Genomic DNA, 17546 nt, shown 5'->3' on the forward strand with positions numbered 1-17546 from the left:
TGCACGTGTGGAATGTGTTAAGAAGATTATTTACCTGAAGTGATTTGTCAATTAAATTCTACTAAAGATTGTTTTGATTCATTAGCCAATCACTCCCAAGCTGTGTCCTGGCTATCTCAGACAGTCACAGGTTTTTCTTTAGTATCTTTTCTATAGTATCCTTTTAGTATCTCTTTAGTATAGTTTTAATACAGTATTAATGTAATATAGTATAGTTTTAATAAATCAACTGTTCAACATTCTGAATCAATGGAGTCAGATGCCAATTATTCCCTATGTTGGGGCACCCTGAACTGGATAAAGACTCACACTGGGGGATCATTCTTGACAAGCATTGCCACCAGGTTTTGTTCATGTTTCAAACCTCAGGGTCTGAGCTGGGAATCAGCCAGTTCACCCCACAGCTTTGCCATAACACAGAATTTCCCATTGTGCAGACAAAGAGATTCTGCAAACTCTCCCATTAAGATATCAGGTGAATGCTGAAAGGCCCCCAGGCAGAAACAAGCAGAGTAGAACAAAAAGCTTCAGGGGCAAGAGAGAGAATCATTCCCTTGTCCAGCAGTTCAGTCTTGCTCCAGCAAGGTTCCCACAGTTCACCTCCTACTTATGGCCAAATCGTGTCATTTGGCCAACAAAAATACTCATCCAAGGTCATCACTACTGTTGAAAAAGTCACAGCCCATCAGCACGAGCACAGAGGAGCCCTTTTGGGGAAGCAGTGGAGCTGTCCCCTCACAGGAGGAGCCTCAGGCAGTCTGGTGGCAGGACTGCTGCTCCACCAGGCTGCTCCCTGCTCCACAGGCACAGAGTCCTTGAGACCTCTGTCTCCAAAGGAATTCCTGGGGCTTTGTGCAGATCCAGCTTCCAGCTGGCCACGGCATTTGGAGAGGCTGCATGGTGATCTTTGGCTTGTTACTTAGCAACTGGGCTGAAGTAGTGGTGAATTCACCGGGCTGTCACTGCAGTCACAGCAGAACCAGGAGCAAGGGCACAGGGAGAGCTCTGCCATGGCAATGGGATAACTTGTGAAGCATTATGGAAGGCAGGCGAGATTTTTCCCTTCTACAAGTTGCCATAAATGCAGTAAATATTGACATATGAGTCACACTGACCTATTTTCTAGCTTTTAGGCCAGGACAATCTCTTTGCAACTGATTTCAGAAGCAGTGAATGGGGAGCACTTCAGGCTCCTTCACGAGTTCACTTTATTCTTGACTATTTTATTCAACCCCTTTGGAAGAACCATCCCCATCTTTCAGGCAAACAGGGGACCACTCCTTGTTTAGATGTCCCCAGTCCCCCAGCACCCTGCAGAGCACCCGAGGCCAGATGCTTTCCTTGTCCCCACACTCCATCTCAGTCCAAGGGATGTTTCAGCACAACCAGTGGGAATTCTGTTAAAGAAGGGCATTGTGTGATGTGAGCAGGTGTCCACATCTGATCTTGGCTTTTTAGGCAGTGTCAGTGCTGGTGAAAGTCACCCCAAGCCTCAGCACTCACAGGATATCACTGCTGCTAGGATAAAACAATCCTACCCACAAATCTAAGGATGGCAGGTGAGGTGTGTCCCTGGCATCAGCTTTGCAAAGGTGTTTCTGGAGATCAGTGCATTTCTACTCCTGCCCTCTCTCCAGAGAAGCCACAGAGCAGGCAGTTGTGCCTCCTGCATGCAAACAAGACCATCTCAAAGCTGCCAAGTCCAGAGTGGTTGGGAGGTTGCTCTCCACCCTGCCACAGCCATCTTTTATTGCTCCCATCGCCCCTCCAGCAGCAGCAAAAAAGCCTCAATAGCACCAATATGCTGCTGCTTTCCCTCAGTGGGTCGTGTGTCTCCCACTTCCCACTGCTGGAGAAGCAAAGGGAGCAGGTCCTGTGTGACTGATGGCAGTGTGCACATGGGCCTTTGCCTCCCCTGGTAACTCTCCCCTCCAGGAGATGCAGTTTTAGCGTGCAGAAGCAGCACTGCTTGATTTCCCAGCCATGCCATGCACTCCGGCCCCCCACACCAGGAGCTGAAGGGACAGGAGCTGTGTGACCGCAGCAGAGGAGGGCACAGGCCCTTCCAGCCCTGAAGGAACCCTCCATCCCAGCTGCCTGCTGCAATACCCTGGTTTGGCTCACACAGGAGCCCCTTGTGAATCAGAAAAGCACAAATCCCCACCTGCCCATGCCTGTAGGGATTGCCCACCCCAAGTCAGAGCTCTGCCATCCTCACCATGAGCAGATCAAGACTCATAGAATCAATATGGTTGGGAAAGGCTTCCAAGGTCATCAGGTCCAACCTTTGACCAAACACCCCCATGGCCACTAAACCACACCACACACCGCCAGGTCTGCTCAATTTTTGAGCTCTGACAGGGATGGTGACTTTACCACTCCCCTGGGGAGCCTGTTCAGATTCTTAACCACTCATTCAGTGAAGAAATTTTTCATTATATCCAACATGAATGCCCTCTGAATCCTTCTCCACCACCAAGGCCCCACAGCCCCCTCTGCTACCTACAACTCTTCCATCCCAGGAGCCTCCAGCAATCCAGCAGGACTAAATCCCCTGCAGCACCATGACAGAGCACCAGCTGCAGCTCAGCACCAACCTCCTAGCTTTCCCATATTTTGGCAGTCCTAAATATTCAGCAGCCTTGAATACCAAGATGTGATGTATGCACACACAGAGAGTTTAGATACCACAGAGTCACAGGGCTGGGGATACCCAAGGCTACAGAGAAACATTTGCAGCACTGGAGTGTCATGTCATACTTGTGTCTCACAGCACATAACTCCAGAAAACTCTGACTGCAGGATTTAAGTGCTTTAACCTTTGCTTTCAAAAAACATTTGGATACCCAAGGACATAGAGACTGAGGAGTATCTGCATGTCATTTCTCAATTGAAAAGAGACAGCAACAAAACAGAACGTTTTCAATCAAGACTAAGGAAAACACTGACACATTTGAAGAGAGTAGATGGTACTAAAAGGCACTGCATAATAGTAGAACGTTCTTCTTTAAAATCTTGGTTTTTAAAGCTCAAGGTATCTAGAGCAATGGAAAATCCTTTTCAAGGGCACATTGCAGGAAAGTTGGGTTGTCTAGTATTGCAGGTGTACATATATTCCATAAGAAACAGAACTGCAAAGCCTGCTCAGGACACATTCCACCACAAAGCCTATTTCAAGCATGCTCAAAAGATGGAAAATTTAATGTAGTGAGGAGAGTGATGCCCCACTGATGATGGCATAATAGATTGTAGGATGAGCTATCCTGGTCAAGAACACTCTTACACAAAACCTGGTCCACTTCATTTTGGGTTAGAAGCCAATTGAAAACCCTTGCAGTTCATGGTTGTCTGGAGACATGCTTTACATCTCTTGAGCAGGGAAATCTGCCAAACCAGACAGCTTGTTTTTGAAGCAAGCTTTGAGAAGTTGGGCAATAACAGCCACGATGCTTCCTGCTGTAACCTCCAAGAGATCCAGTGCCAGCACCAGAGCAGTCACTCCAACAAGGCACAGCCTGGCAGCAGGGGCACGGGGTTGGGAAGCAGTGAGCCATTGGAAGAGGCTGCCCAGAGAAGCTGTGGCACTCCCTGGATATGTCCAAGGCCAGGTTGGATGGGGCTTGGAACAACCTGGGGTGGTGGGAAGTGTCCTGGTTTGGAATGAGATGAGCTTTAAATTCCTCCCAACCCAGCCCATTCTGAAGCAAACCATCGAGGTCAGCTTTGCCAAGCCCCATGGCCTGGCCCCTAACCCCTCCCCACTGCAGGCTGTCCCCCAGCAAAAGGAATTGGCAATGCCACAGGCATCCTTCCTTTCACAGCCCTCTTCCTGCAAATGTTTTTATCTGGAAGCCTTGTTTCCTACACTAGCCCTCTGCAACAATCCTCTTGTAACTTTTCAACTTGTCACCAGGTTTATAAAACTTTAAAGCTGGTGCTATAACAAACTGAAATGATGTTATTGCAGATGTAGGAGAGCATCTTGGGATGAATAAATTATAGGAGGCACAAAGAAATCATGACTATAATGGCTGGATGCTCCGAGCTGTCTACGGTGTGCAGACGCAGGAGGGAGCAGGTTTAGGACTGCACAGATCATAGGGCAGGAAAATTGAAGCCTTATGAAGGGTACCCTCCTCTTATTTCAAATGCATACAAAACTTCTGGTAGTTTTCCTTATTGAAATAGTTCATTAATACTTCAAGAGAGTCTGAACTTTCTGCTGCTAGAAAAATACATCCCCAGAGATTGCCTAGAGAGGGAAAAGGCTGCTTTGGAAGGATTAGTTCTGGTCTAGTCCCACCATGCAGGAATATACAGCAGATCCTGAGCAGGCCAGTCCTCAGCTGGATGGAAGGAAGACCTGAGGCTCTTTCTGAAGCCATTGGTGCTGGACACCATCAGAATTGCACCCCCAGAAGCAGACCCTTGAGGTGAGTGACTCTGGGCAGCATTCAGGCCACAGAGCACAAGGACAGACACCCCCAGCCTGCTCCAACTGGGTGTGACATGAGCTCCACACTGCCAGAGCTCTTCATTCCCCAGCTCAGAAATGCTGCTGGACTCCTCAGGAACCTGGCACCACACCAAGAGACCTGAGAGTGTCACTGCCCCTGTGCCACTGCACACCCACAAGAGTCCATAAACACCTGCAGGCTGTTCCCTTGATGCCCTAAGCTTTAGCTTCTCTATTTTTCAGATCCTGCACTGCATCAGTGTGAAGCTCTGAACTCCATACAGAGTGTCGGGAAGCTCTCTTCAGTTTGGTCAGACAGAATAATCCTTCCAGGCCTGAGAGCCAAGGACACCATCACAGCCCCAAAAAGCATAAACAAAAGTGAACTAGGGGGGAAGCAAACTGGGGGAATGTGACTTCATTACCTGAAGCTGTAATTGGGGAATGAACCTCTGATATGCAAATAGAGCAAACTTGTATCTGCCCAAAGAGCTCATGACCATTGTCCATCTTCGGTGTAGCCTCTGCCAGGCTCCTGCACTGCCCAGGGTGTGCCTGTTAAAGGCCTTTAATAAATACCCACTTTTTTATTTTAACTCTGGCTGGCCTCTGCTCTATGTTGTCACTACAGGACACGAAATAACACAATGCGCATGCAGCTTTTTCAAGGTAAAAAGAGAATTTTTAATTTCTGACTCCAGCATTTACAGATTTCCAAAAGTGACAGTGGATTTGGAGGGTGACAGTGCCACCTCTCCAATGACACTGGACAAACCAACAGTCCATCAAATTTTCCTCCTCCATGAAAGAATGCAAAACAATGAGTTATTTACAGAAAGAAGTTCGTTACAAGAATGTAAACATCAGAAGGCTTAGAAAATCTTAAAAAATCAGGGTGACACTAGGCAGCCATTCCAGGCATCACCCTGCTCACTGCAACTCAATCCCAGCTCACCTCAAAGGAGAAGAGCTGTCCCTCTGTCCTTCATGGCTCACCTGAGCTACTCAGCAGCAGCAGGAAGACATTCCTCCTCTCAGCCTGCCTTCAAATCCCCACCTTGCAAATGTGTACAGGAGATGAAAAGACTCCAGTGAGGCCTTTCATCTTCATGGATCAGCACTTCCCAGAGGGTCTGCCACTCAAATGTGCCCTCCCCAATACCTGTTTGTCCTGGCCCCTGGCATCCTTCCCCAGAAATTTCAATTGATGTCACTGATCTTGGCTCAGCAAATAATCCTTCTAATCACTGACAAGTACAGAGGCTGCAGCCCAGCATTGCTTGGCCATGCTGAGGGGGATACACAGCAAGAAAGAAGCACTCCAGAAAGTGAGATTGAAACTATGGCTGACCACACACAGGCAGCAGCTGCCATGGACCAGGAGGGGACACTTTTTACAATAAAGGCTGCAGTTTTGGTCTCTCATGACAGGGTGAAGGTTGCCACTGTACCTTTGAACACCCTGCAGCTGGTATGGCACAGGATCTGGGAAAGGCCCTCAGGGAGCTGGAGGTGTGTCGCAGACATCTTTTATGAAAAATCCTTTCCTTAAGGTTTTTCCTCCTGAGAAGCTGAGAGGCCTCAGGAACAAAATGTAACCAATGGTTATCTGCTGCTGTGGAATGCAACTGGTGCATCTTTGATTAGCCCATGTTAGATGTTTTTAATTAACGGCCAATCACAGCCCAGCTGGCTCGGACAGAGAGCCGAGCCACAAACCTTTGTTATCATTCTTTGCTATTCTATTCTTAGCCAGCCTTCTGATGAAATCCTTTCTTCTATTCTTTTAGTATAGTTTTAATGTAATATATATGATAAAATAATAAATCAGCCTTCTGGACCATGGAGTCAGATCCTCGTCTCTTCCCTCATCCTCAGACCCTTGTGAACACGGTCACAGGGGTGCATCAGCTTTGGGTGTCAGAACACGCATGGCATCTACAGACAGGGCAAAGTGTTCTGTGTGTCAGAGTGTCTGGGAACACCCAGCAGAAGGACATCACTGTGCTGCCTCCTCAGAGAGCCCTGTGTCCTCCAGGACAGGGATGTCACCACATCTCCACTTTGGGAACACGGCTCCCGAGGGAGTGAGGGCAAGGAGCGCTCGTGGATGGAGCTGGGTTGCTCCACAGCTCCACAGCCAGCTGGACTCCTGTGGCCAGCAGCTTTTGGAAGCATGCAATGCCTGGTCACTGACAGCACTTGTTCCCCACCAGCAGGCAGCCAGCAGGCGCCAGGAGTCTCAGGGAAAGGCCTGGGAGAGCCAGGGGCTCTCCTCAGCCTGCCCAGCCCCAGCACCAGGGCCATTGTTCCCAAAGGATGTCTGAGGATTAATTAATTATCCTACAAGGGGTAGTAAGTAATAACACTCCTTGTGGAACAATAGAAGCTATTTGGTCGCCATGACAACCCAGCTTCACTTGTGTGCCTTTAATTTATTCATTGCACAGTTCCTTTCCCAAGCACACATGATGCCAAAAAAATGCCTTGTTTTTCTTGCCAGTATCCATGTCCAGAGCAGGGGTAAAACACAGCCCTTTCCCCGGGGCATCTGTCTCACAGAAGAATGATGCACATAAAATCCCTTCAGCCTGGAAACTTACATGACATGAGAACTCTTCTGCTCCCTAAATGTTTGTTCTTTAAGATGATTCTGATTCTTAACCCCTTTTTGAAGCTGCCTCACCACGGTGCTCAGAGATCTTGATCCTAAATAAGTTCTCACCTACAGCCACCTCATCTCCCATCCCCAAACCTTTCCACACCCTCTCCCCCTGCCCAATCTATGTAGGAAAGATGGGCAGGACATTTTTCTTATCAAACAGAGAGCCAGGAGGGATAATCAAAAGTCTAGAAGTGACATTCCTTCGCATCTATAGGAGCATGGCATGGACAGTGGTGCCCAGTCTGACCACAGTCACGCCACCACCATCAAAGCATTCAGTGTCCACCACTGTTCTGCTCAAACTCTGCAGGATCCACAGCAGCACATGGAGGAAGGTCTGTGCCAGGAAACCTGTGCATCACAGAGACATTATTACTGTTATTGTTATAACTGTTTCTCCCCCAGTTGTGTGGCAGAGGGGAGCAGGGGCTCACAGCACAGGGGAGAGCACCACATTTACATGGCAAGGGTTGGAGAGTGCTGCTGGGACAGTGGGTGCTGTGTGCCTGGCCACAGCTGCTCTCAGCTGCTGGACAAAGCACTCGATCAGCCCCTGTAGCCCATGGACCCCTCTCCAGCAGGAGGCTCATCCTGCACCAGCCTCTGTAGGGCTCAGCTGCCTTCCCAGAATGGTCTGGGTTGCAAAGGACCTTAAAGATCACCTTGTTCCAGCCCTCTGCCATGGGCTTCCACTGTCCCAGGCTGCTCAGAGCCCCATCCAGCCTGGCCTTGGGCACTGCCAGGGATCCGGGGCAGCCACAGCTGCTCTGGGCACCTGAGCCAAGGCCTGCCCACCCTCACAGGGGAGAATCTTTTCCTAAGATCCAATGTGAACCTACTCTCTTGGTCTGAATCCACTCCCCCTTGTCCTGTCACTCCAGCCCTTGTAAGAAGTTTCTCTCCACCATTTTTCTGGACTCCCTTCAGGTACTGGAAGACCTAAGCTGGTTTTTTTCCAGGTGAGCAATCCCAGCTGTGCCAGCCTTTCCAGGTGAGCAATCCCAGCCTTTCCTCCCAGCAGAGCTGCTCCATCCCTCTGATCCCTGGTGCCTCCTCTGGACTGGTTCCAGCAGGTCCCTGTCCTTCTGTGCTGGGCCAGAGCTGCTCAGGCTCACAGGGGCAGTGGCTACAGCTGAGAACAAACCCCTCACCCCCTCCCAGTTATGTTTGTGCAAGTCTTGGTCTCAAGGCACAGGTGCAGAGCCCAAACTGTCCATCCTGGCTCTGGCAGGAGGGTGACATTTGCTCCAGCACCCCAGAACACCCAGGTCCAAGCTGAGCCTGCGGGAGGAGATGGCTCAAAGTTGAGCTGTGGCCTGACAGGCAAGGTAGATGGAGCTAGGTTAAACCATCTGGCCCTGCTAAGCTGAGCCTAAACTCAAGCACAGCTACCCAGTGCCTCTGGACCCAAATCTAGGGCCACACCCACTGCCCAGTGTCACTGTCACTGGAGTGAGGTGCCTCAGGTCCTGCAGAGAATTCAGGTGAGGGTGGCAGAGTCAGCAAAAGGAACTTTCACTCAGGAACATAAAGGTTCATGGCCAGCTCTTCCCCCTGGGTCATTCCAACACAAATTCAGGCTTTTCAGGCAGCTTGGGAACAAAACCAACTGGTCAGGTTTTGTCACCCCCCCCTCCTCAGAAGAGCTGGTGGGCCAGGGAAACAGGGCAGGAGAGGCCAGAGACAGAGAAATAGGGCAGGAGCAGGGGCAGAGCAGGATTTTAATTGACCTGAACTGCAAGAGCTCTAAAGCAGCCCAGGACCCTCCTGCATGGGCCAGGAAGGGAGGAACTGGACAGGAGCTCCCACCAGCCTCCCCTCCCCTCAGCCCCTGGGGAAGGAGCAGAGTCTGGAGGAAAAGCCTCTGGACAGGAGGGAGAAAGGCAAGTTTAGGCAATTACAACACAATCTATGTCCTCTGCTGGGTGCTGAGGGCTTCTGAGGGACAGTCCTGGATGTGAACCTAAACCATGACCAAAGTATTCATCAAATTGCACAGATTTCACCCCAAACCATGGCTACCTGAGCAGATAATTTCATTTTTTTTCTTGTTCACAGTGGTATGAAGAGCTCCAATCTATCAATGCCACCCAAACCCAGATTTCCATTAGAAGCCTTTCTTTCCAGCACAGATCTCCAAGGAAATGTTGAATTACCACCAGCAAATGAAAACTCACTGTTTTTAACTTGGCAGGGACAGACTGACCATAAAGCCACCTTTGTATCAACCAAAAAATACAATTCACATCTACTTTTTTAAGGCATAACTTGGAGAGATGTCTCTGCCACCAGCAGAGAAGGTGAAAAGTATCTACTCTGGATGAGATGAGATGGCACAAGCTCCAGAGGTGCCAGCAGAGATCCAGATGCCTCCAAGAAACCACTGCTTTGGAAGTAAATCTCAGCCAGAAAATGAAAGAACATTTCATAGTTGGTTTTTTGCCCCTTTCTTTCTCTTTTTATTTTTCTCTTTCTTTCCAAACTTACCATGTTGACTTCAGAGATCTGGTCAATGCTGGAGATGTGGATGCTCATTCCCACTGTGACAGGGTTACCTGGAACACAAATAGGCTGGGTTACAACTACATTCAAGTCCTCCTCTCTTATCTGCAATGTTAGAATTGCCTAGGAAAGCATGGATTTGATTTTAAGCAGCCCCACATTCCATGAGTATCATGGAATTGAATGTGCTCAAGTGATTTGATTTCTCTCACTCCCAGACTTACAGACTCACCCCAAGGAGCAGTGCGGCCTAAGCTTGATGCTTTTTTTTTTAATTCTGGAAGTTAATTACCCCCTAGTAACACAATTATCTCTGGTTATTCCAAATAATCCCTTCAGAGACCATCAGCAGGCTCCTAGTGGGCTTGCACAAGGTGGTCCTGATTGACCACACAAAGAACTCAGCACCCAGGGCCATGCAAGCCACGGGCAGGAAACTTGCTCCAGCTCACTCCTCCACCACTCTGCTGGCTCTGAGTACTCAGTCTGAAAGTCCCAAGTGAGTTTTAACACCCAAGGCACCATTCAAGTACAGGAAACAGATCTATGAAGTGAAAAAGCAGCATTTGTAAGGTGGCTTTTCAGAGCAGAGCTCGGATTAGAGAAGAGGGCAGTCCTTACTGTGGGGTTTATGCCATGTGAAACAATTTAAAATGAGATTCACACCCACTACCAAACCCAGCAAAACTCCTCCTGTAGCTGGAAATGGGGGTTTTGCATGTTACCCCTCCCTTGCTCAGGCCCACAACCCCAAAGGCAGAGCACAAACCCAATCCCACCCCAAGAAAATCCCCTTTCCCACACATGCAAGGTAGAAAATGAACCCTTGCAATGCATCTCTAGAAAAGGAAAGGCAAGCAGTTGTGCCACACAAGGTATTAACTCTTCCATGCACTCATTAGTAGATCTAAGTGCTGAAATATTTACAGATAATCATGAAATGGCTCAGAAAGTAATTAGGAGATTGGGGGAGAGGGGAGAACCACACAACTGGAAATGGAGTGATTTTTTAATTATGTGTTACCAGAAGTAGGGAAGCAGTGTCATTAGGGGTGCCTTGTGATTGGGTGTGCTGTTCACCGAGACCCTCTGCTGCAAATTAAGCAGCATTATCCTTTAATGGAATATGAACAACACTGAAAACATCAGAATCAACCACTGTAATTAGGCCCTGCTATGCAAATCTCCTTAAAGAGGCAGTGCAGGCTCCAGCACCCCGGGCTGGCTGACAGGGTGCCCGAGGCAGGGGAGCTCAGGAGACCTCGTGGAGCCTCTGAAGATGCCATCACAGCCACAATCCAGACACAGCTTAGCTGTGCTTGTGCCTTCATCCTTCACAAGGGAGCCAGGTGGGAAAATAACCAACAGTCACGCCAGGGAGACACGATCCTCCCGCAGCCTCTTTGTGCCAGAGGCTGACACAGGCACAGCAAAGCTTTTAAGGAAGTCTCACTTTGATAGTTTGTCTTTTTTTTTTTTTTTGCCCTGAAATCAGGGCCTTGTGATAGAAGCCATAGCAGGAGGAGGAAGTCAGAGCTGCCCTGAGGATCTTGCAGGCTAATTAGTTACAGGAGGAGAGTCAGGGCCATGCACAGGGCTGCAGCAGAGCCTGGCAGAAGCCACATTCCCATTCCAGAGCCTTTCTGCCATGCAGTGCTGCTCCCTCCAAGAGTGCCCCACTGCCTGCTGGGCTTCCAGCCCGTCCCCACCAGTGCTTGTGTCACTGTGGCTGTGCATCCCCACCATCCCCACCATCCCCTCCATCCCCACCAGTGCTTGTGTCACTGTGGCTGTGCATCCCCTCCATCCCCACCAGTGCTTGTGTCACTGTGGCTGTGCATCCCCACCATCCCCTCCATCCTCACCAGTGCTTGTGTCACTGTGGCTGTGCATCCCCACCATCCCCTCCATCCTCACCAGTGCTTGTGTCACTGTGGCTGTGCATCCCCTTCATCCCCACCAGTGCTTGTGTCACTGTGGCTGTGCATCCCCACCATCCCCTCCATCCCCACCAGTGCTTGTGTCACTGTGGCTGTGCATCCCCACCATCCCCACCAGTGCTTGTGTCACTGTGGCTGTGCATCCCCTCCATCCCCTCCATCCCCACCAGTGCTTGTGTCACTGTGGCTGTGCATCCCCTCCTTCCCCACCAGTGCTTGTGTCACTGTGGCTGTGCATCCCCACCATCCCCTCCATCCTCACCAGTGCTTGTGTCACTGTGGCTGTGCATCCCCTCCTTCCCCACCAGTGCTTGTGTCACTGTGGCTGTGCATCCCCACCATCCCCACCAGTGCTTGTGTCACTGTGGCTGTGCATCCCCTCCATCCCCTCCATCCCCACCAGTGCTTGTGTCACTGTGGCTGTGCATCCCCTCCATCCCCACCAGTGCTTGTGTCACTGTGGCTGTGCATCCCCTCCTTCCCCACCAGTGCTTGTGTCACTGTGGCTGTGCATCCCCTCCTTCCCCACCAGTGCTTGTGTCACTGTGGCTGTGCATCCCCTCCATCCCCACCATCCTCACCAGTGCTTGTGTCACTGTGGCTGTGCATCCCCACCATCCCCACCAGTGCTTGTGTCACTGTGGCTGTGCATGCCCTCCTTCCCCAGCACCAACCAGGGCTCTTCCCCCACTGAGAGCAGGCTGGGTGGGTAGAGCAGGGGAGCTCTGGCACTGGGGATACACAGATATCTGTCAAAGCCAGAGCCTGTGCAGTGCACTCTATGCATGCAGACAGTTGTGCTGTGTTCATCACCGTGGCATTCGAGTGCCCGGGGTCATGCAGTGACTCAGAGCCAGGGATGAGCTCCAGAGCTCCCCTCTCCCAGCTCCAGGAGCAGCTCTGGGCTGGAGGGATCAGCTCCCTGCAGAGTCAGCAGGGCTCCTCTTGGCACATCCCATCTATCAGAGAATTTGGGAGGCTCCACTGCCCACCTGCGAGCCCTGGGGTGTGCAGCCCATGGGCTCCTGTGTGTGACTGTCCTACAAAAAATGAAATACAAGCCTTGCCTTTACTGCACCTACTTCATCTTGATGCCAGGGAAGCCATTTCACCTTCTCCAGCACTGCTGGCTCCCAGACTGCTCAGAACAGGCATTCAGGAGCGTGGACACAGCCAACACTAAAATATGTCCTGACTCTCAATGCAGCCCAATGGGAAACCAGGCCAGCTGGTGCCCAACATTCAGACTTTAAGTAGCACAGAAAAATAAACAAAGGACATCAATTCTGCCAATGTTAATAGCTTCAGGCAAGAGGGATACAAAAGTAGGGTATTTCAAATATGGGATAACGTCATCTGTAGATTTGTCCAGAAGAGACAGAACTCTGCATTTGTGGATCCAAGACAGGGTAAAAGTAGTAAACCTGATATTAAAGTCCCATGCTTTTATCTGTGCCTTGCCAGTGGGTACAAAGAACAAGGCTTCCTCCCCTTAAAGAAAAAGCTTCTACCTGGGAAGGATTTATAGGCAAGATCACGAGTGAGGGAGTGTGAGAAATTCTGCCACTGTTACCAGTGAATGGCACCCTCACACATCCCTGTTTCTCACCACCACTGGAGAGTTCACCAACATTTTGTCCTGAAAGTAGTTTGATGCCTGAGAATAATGCACTCAGGAAGTTGGGAGGGAAGCAGACAAAAGAGTTATAATAAAACCTGTCCTTTTTCTGCAAGTGATACTTGTCAAATATAAACACAGTCAAGGTAGAGAACAAGTTGTGCTAATCTGCAATATTTTTCCAGCAACCAGTTATTACTTTCACATTTTATTTTATAATGCATCAAACCCCAGCACCTGGCGTCACGTTGCTAACAGAAATAACTCAGCACAGGTGTAGAGGAAAGGTTGTGTTTCCAAGCCTGTGTGTGCCTGCACTCCAGCCAGAGGGGATGGCAGCCTAGCCTGGGACATCTCTCCCAGAACCCAGCCTGGTTCTGAGCTCACTGAAGACAAAAGCACAAAATCCAGTGAAACAGGGGGGTGATCACTCAGGCAGCTCCTCGGAGCTGAGGTCCAAGCTGTCCCCTCTTCACTCCTACCCAGGGAAGTCAACAACAGAGCAAGCTCGGGTTCCTCTGCATTCAGATCTCCAACTGCAACTCACACACAGCCAAAGAGACTCCAAACTAGTGGGCAGGAGAGCAGAGCTGCATTTATGGTCCACTGAAGCCACATCATTGTTATGAACGGCAGCCAGGGCTTCAAGGTTCCTGGTTCCTGCATTCCTGACCACGTGGACTTAGCCCTGCTGGCAGAGCCGAGGTTTGCAGTGCTGAGGGACAGGGATCAGCCTGAAAATTACCCTTTAGTCTGAGCTACAGGAACAAAGGCATTAACAGGGTGTCAGAAATTTCACAGCTTCCCTGAACAATACCTTCCCACATTTCACTGCACTGAAGGCTTTTCCTAGATATCCAAACCAAATCTTCTCTGCAGTTTAAATGTAGTTTGGTCTCATCATTCCCCCCCCCACCCCCCACGACAGTGGAAGAATAAATCAATCATCCTTCCTTAACAACAGCTTTTATGTTCTGAGAAACCATGCCATCCCCCTCCCTCCCCCACCCATACTGCCTTGTCTAGATTAAATGCACCTGATTTCTTCAACCTCTCCTCAGAGGTCATGTTTTCTAAAGCTCTGACAATTAGTGCTGCTCTCCTCTGGCCTTTTGCCAATTTGTCTACATCTCTATTTTAAAGCCTGGTATCCACAAACCAGCCACTGAAGCAATGACACACTCGTAGAGACAAAAAAAAAAGGAACTTGTCCTGTACAGAACCCTCCTAAAACCACAGAAACATCTCCAAGCCCTCTGCAGCCATCCTGGGAGCTGCTCACTCTGTGGAGGAGGTTGGAGATGGCAAAGGGGCAGCTGAGCTCCTGCCATTGGGAGTGTAGCAGGAGCGAGCACAGCCCTGTCTCTTCTGGACAAGAGGAGAAATTATTCAAGACAGCTTTGTGCACGAGCCTCAGCATTCCCTGCTTGCAGCCTGCCCGTGGCATCACCAGTCTCTGAGATCCCTGCAGCAGCAGGAAAGCTGCTTTTAGGTCTTCTGCTGAGTAAACAAAGCCAACCAGAGAAAATTAAAGGCTTCAGTTACTAAACCTACATATAGAACAGGTCTGTGCCTTACCCTGCAATGGTAAACAGCCATAGGCATGAGATCCCATCCATGCAAAGCCCTGCTCCTCACTCCAAACCCTCCAGAAGCTGAAGGGCAGCCCCAAACCAGCCAGTCCTAGACAAGGTTGCCCTGCACTGTCTGGTGGAAGTGTTTCTGCACAGAAGGCTGGTGCAGGCAGGCAGGAGGAGGGCCAGCTTTGCTGATGAAGGACCATGGCACCACAGTGCCTTTCTTGCATTTTCAGTGACCCCCCACCCAACAGGACCAGCACTTGGGGCAATCTCAGTCTCACCACAAACACAACCAGCACACAGCCTGTCATTGTCATTCCACTGCCAGGACTTTTCCCTCCAGTCCTCACTACGTGCTCCTCAACGAGGCAGGGGCATTCAGCATCCACTCGTGCTTTCTGCAGAAAATGGCTCACCCAGGCTGCTCCTCTGCTTTGTTCCCAGCACTGGACCTGGGGGCAGCCTGGCTTTGTGTTTCCAGCTCAGAGCCAGGCCCACATCATGGGCTGGTTACACAAGGCCTGACAGACCTGGTTAGTTGGGAGCCAAGAGCTCCCAGGTAATTGGAGTGCAGGAGGCAGCACATCCAGCACCGGGCTTGTCGCTGGCTGAGAAGCTGCTGCCAGGATGAAAACATTCATCCTCTTCATAAATCTCCCTCTGGCCCTCCCAAAACAGATAGCCCTGAATCATTTTTGGCTGATGGACTAATTAGTCCTGTGCTGTAGTTTTTTGAAACCACCCAAAAGATAACTCAGAGGCCAGCCTGTTGTCAGGACACTCAAATTTACTACACTCCAGTGCAGGCAGAATGGAAATGCTCCTGGGTTTTTAGCACACAGGAAGATTGCAAGAGGAGCTCACAAATTGCTGTCTGCATAATAGCTGTGCTTACAGATCTCAGGACCAAGGCTTTGCTACAGCAGTGAGAGAACATCTAAAAGATGCCAGCCCAGCAGGCTACACAAGCCAAATCACAAAGAAGTTTCCCAACACTGATTTTCCTGTTCCTTTCCTTTTATTTTAGCTTATGTACAGCATCAAGCTCAAACTCAGTTTAGTGCTAACGTTGCTTGAGGAACAAGAAAAGCTGACCATGTATCATGAAAGCAGAAATGTTCTGGGAACCACTTTCATCCAGCACCTCTGATTTGCAGTGACATCTAGAAGCACTGAGTTCAGCAGGGTCCCTTAAGAACCTACTCAAACTTTTCCAATAAAATCCAGGTTTAAACATCCATTTAACACTTTCCAAGCCTTTTCTCACTTGGCTTTTTCCACTCTTATTTCCATGATCTCTCCCCCAGACACAGCCAACGCTGTGCATTTCTTTTGCCAGGTTTAGCACAAGAAGCAGAAACATCAAACACATTCAGAGACTGATATTGGAGCTCTCCCTCTACTCCCAGCAGGTCACCCCATGGAATCCCTTGGATTTAAAAGGGCAAAGCTCTCCATGGCCTTACACTGTTATACATTACCAGAAGGAGAGGTGGTCTCAAGGCAAGTTAGCAAGTCTGGCATTGGATTTTTGTTGAGGGGGACAGGTTTTATGAGGGTCTTGTCAATGCTGAGGAATCTCTCAGTGGGATTTTGGAGCTAAAAGACAGGGCCCTGGCCTCCAGGGTGGCTGGGGATGTCAATGCCTGCTCTTTCCCCATGGATTCATGGCTCTGCAGGGGCAGGGAGGATATCTACCACCACTAGTTCCCATGGAGATTGCAGCTGCTCTCCAAGTAGGTCTGGTAGAAAACAGTTTCTTGGGTATTTCTTAGGTTTCCTTGGTATTTCTTAGGTTTCCCACATTTTCCCATACTCCTTTAGGGAGTGCTTGGCCCTTTTTACACCACTGAGCCGAGCCCAGGCACAGAATGAGATTTTGCCTGACCCTGGTGTGGTTTCCATCCATCTACACCACACCAGGCACAGCACCACCCTGTGCAAGGAGGATAATGAGGATTTCCAGCCTGTCCCATTGTCCTCTCCTGGCATCCTGGCATTGTCACCTCATCCAGTCAGACAACTGAACTTGAAATATTTCTTTAAGAAAGGGGAGTAGTTGGGACTTCCCAAGGAAAATCCCAAGTTGGAGGAAGCTCTCGCCAGGATATCAAGGACAGCACAAAGGTAGGATGGAACATCTAAGGAAGGGTAAAACCACAGCACAGCTGTTGAGCAGACTTTTGGAATATCCAAACACAACCATGGTGCAAGCAATGAGGCTCCTGTTCAGTGAGGAGCCAGGAGCCTCAGCCTTGCAGAGCAGGCAGAGCTGACCTCTGTTCCTGCCAGCACTGCTCCCTGAGATGCTCTTTGCAAACACACAGCTTAACCTGGATAACAGCAGCCACAGCCCCAGCCTGTTGTCACATGAAGCCTCCCTAAGGACCTGAACAGTCACAGAACATTTTCTCAAGCAAACTGTGCCTGCTCCTGAGCCAGTGCTGAGGGATCCTTCTGGAGGAACAGGGCAGCTGCAGCACCCGCTCTGTGGCTGTTCCAGGGAAGCACAGAGTTAAGGAGCACAATCTGTGAGGCACAGTGGATTACCTAATCTATCTCATGGGTATTTTTAATGGATTAGTGGGTATTAGAGTGGGATATTGCAAATATCCCATGGAAATTTGGAAGTGAGAGAGAACAATCAGCTGGCTGCAAAAAACAGTGTAAAGGTTGTCCCAGAGGGATTGAAGGATTACAGAGGAAGCTAAATCAAGGTAGATTTTAAAAGATGTTGGTAGACAGCTACCCAAGCTGAATAAAAACAAAGTCTCAAATGTACAGG

General features: G+C 49.7%; 1 protein-coding gene across 2 annotated transcripts in view; it reads right to left on the bottom strand.

The window, feature by feature from the left end:
• Positions 1-17546, bottom strand: part of LOC118698796 (gamma-aminobutyric acid receptor subunit beta-4) — an 81606-nt gene that overhangs the window by 43585 nt on the left and 20475 nt on the right. For both annotated transcript variants that reach the window (XM_036402333.2, XM_036402332.2), the window contains exon 3: positions 9609-9676. In XM_036402333.2, the coding sequence (XP_036258226.1) occupies positions 9609-9676 (68 nt within the window). The remainder of the gene's footprint in view (positions 1-9608; positions 9677-17546) is intronic.

Source organism: Molothrus ater, chromosome 14 (genome assembly GCF_012460135.2).
Source record: "Molothrus ater isolate BHLD 08-10-18 breed brown headed cowbird chromosome 14, BPBGC_Mater_1.1, whole genome shotgun sequence".
Lineage (NCBI taxonomy): Eukaryota > Metazoa > Chordata > Aves > Passeriformes > Icteridae > Molothrus > Molothrus ater.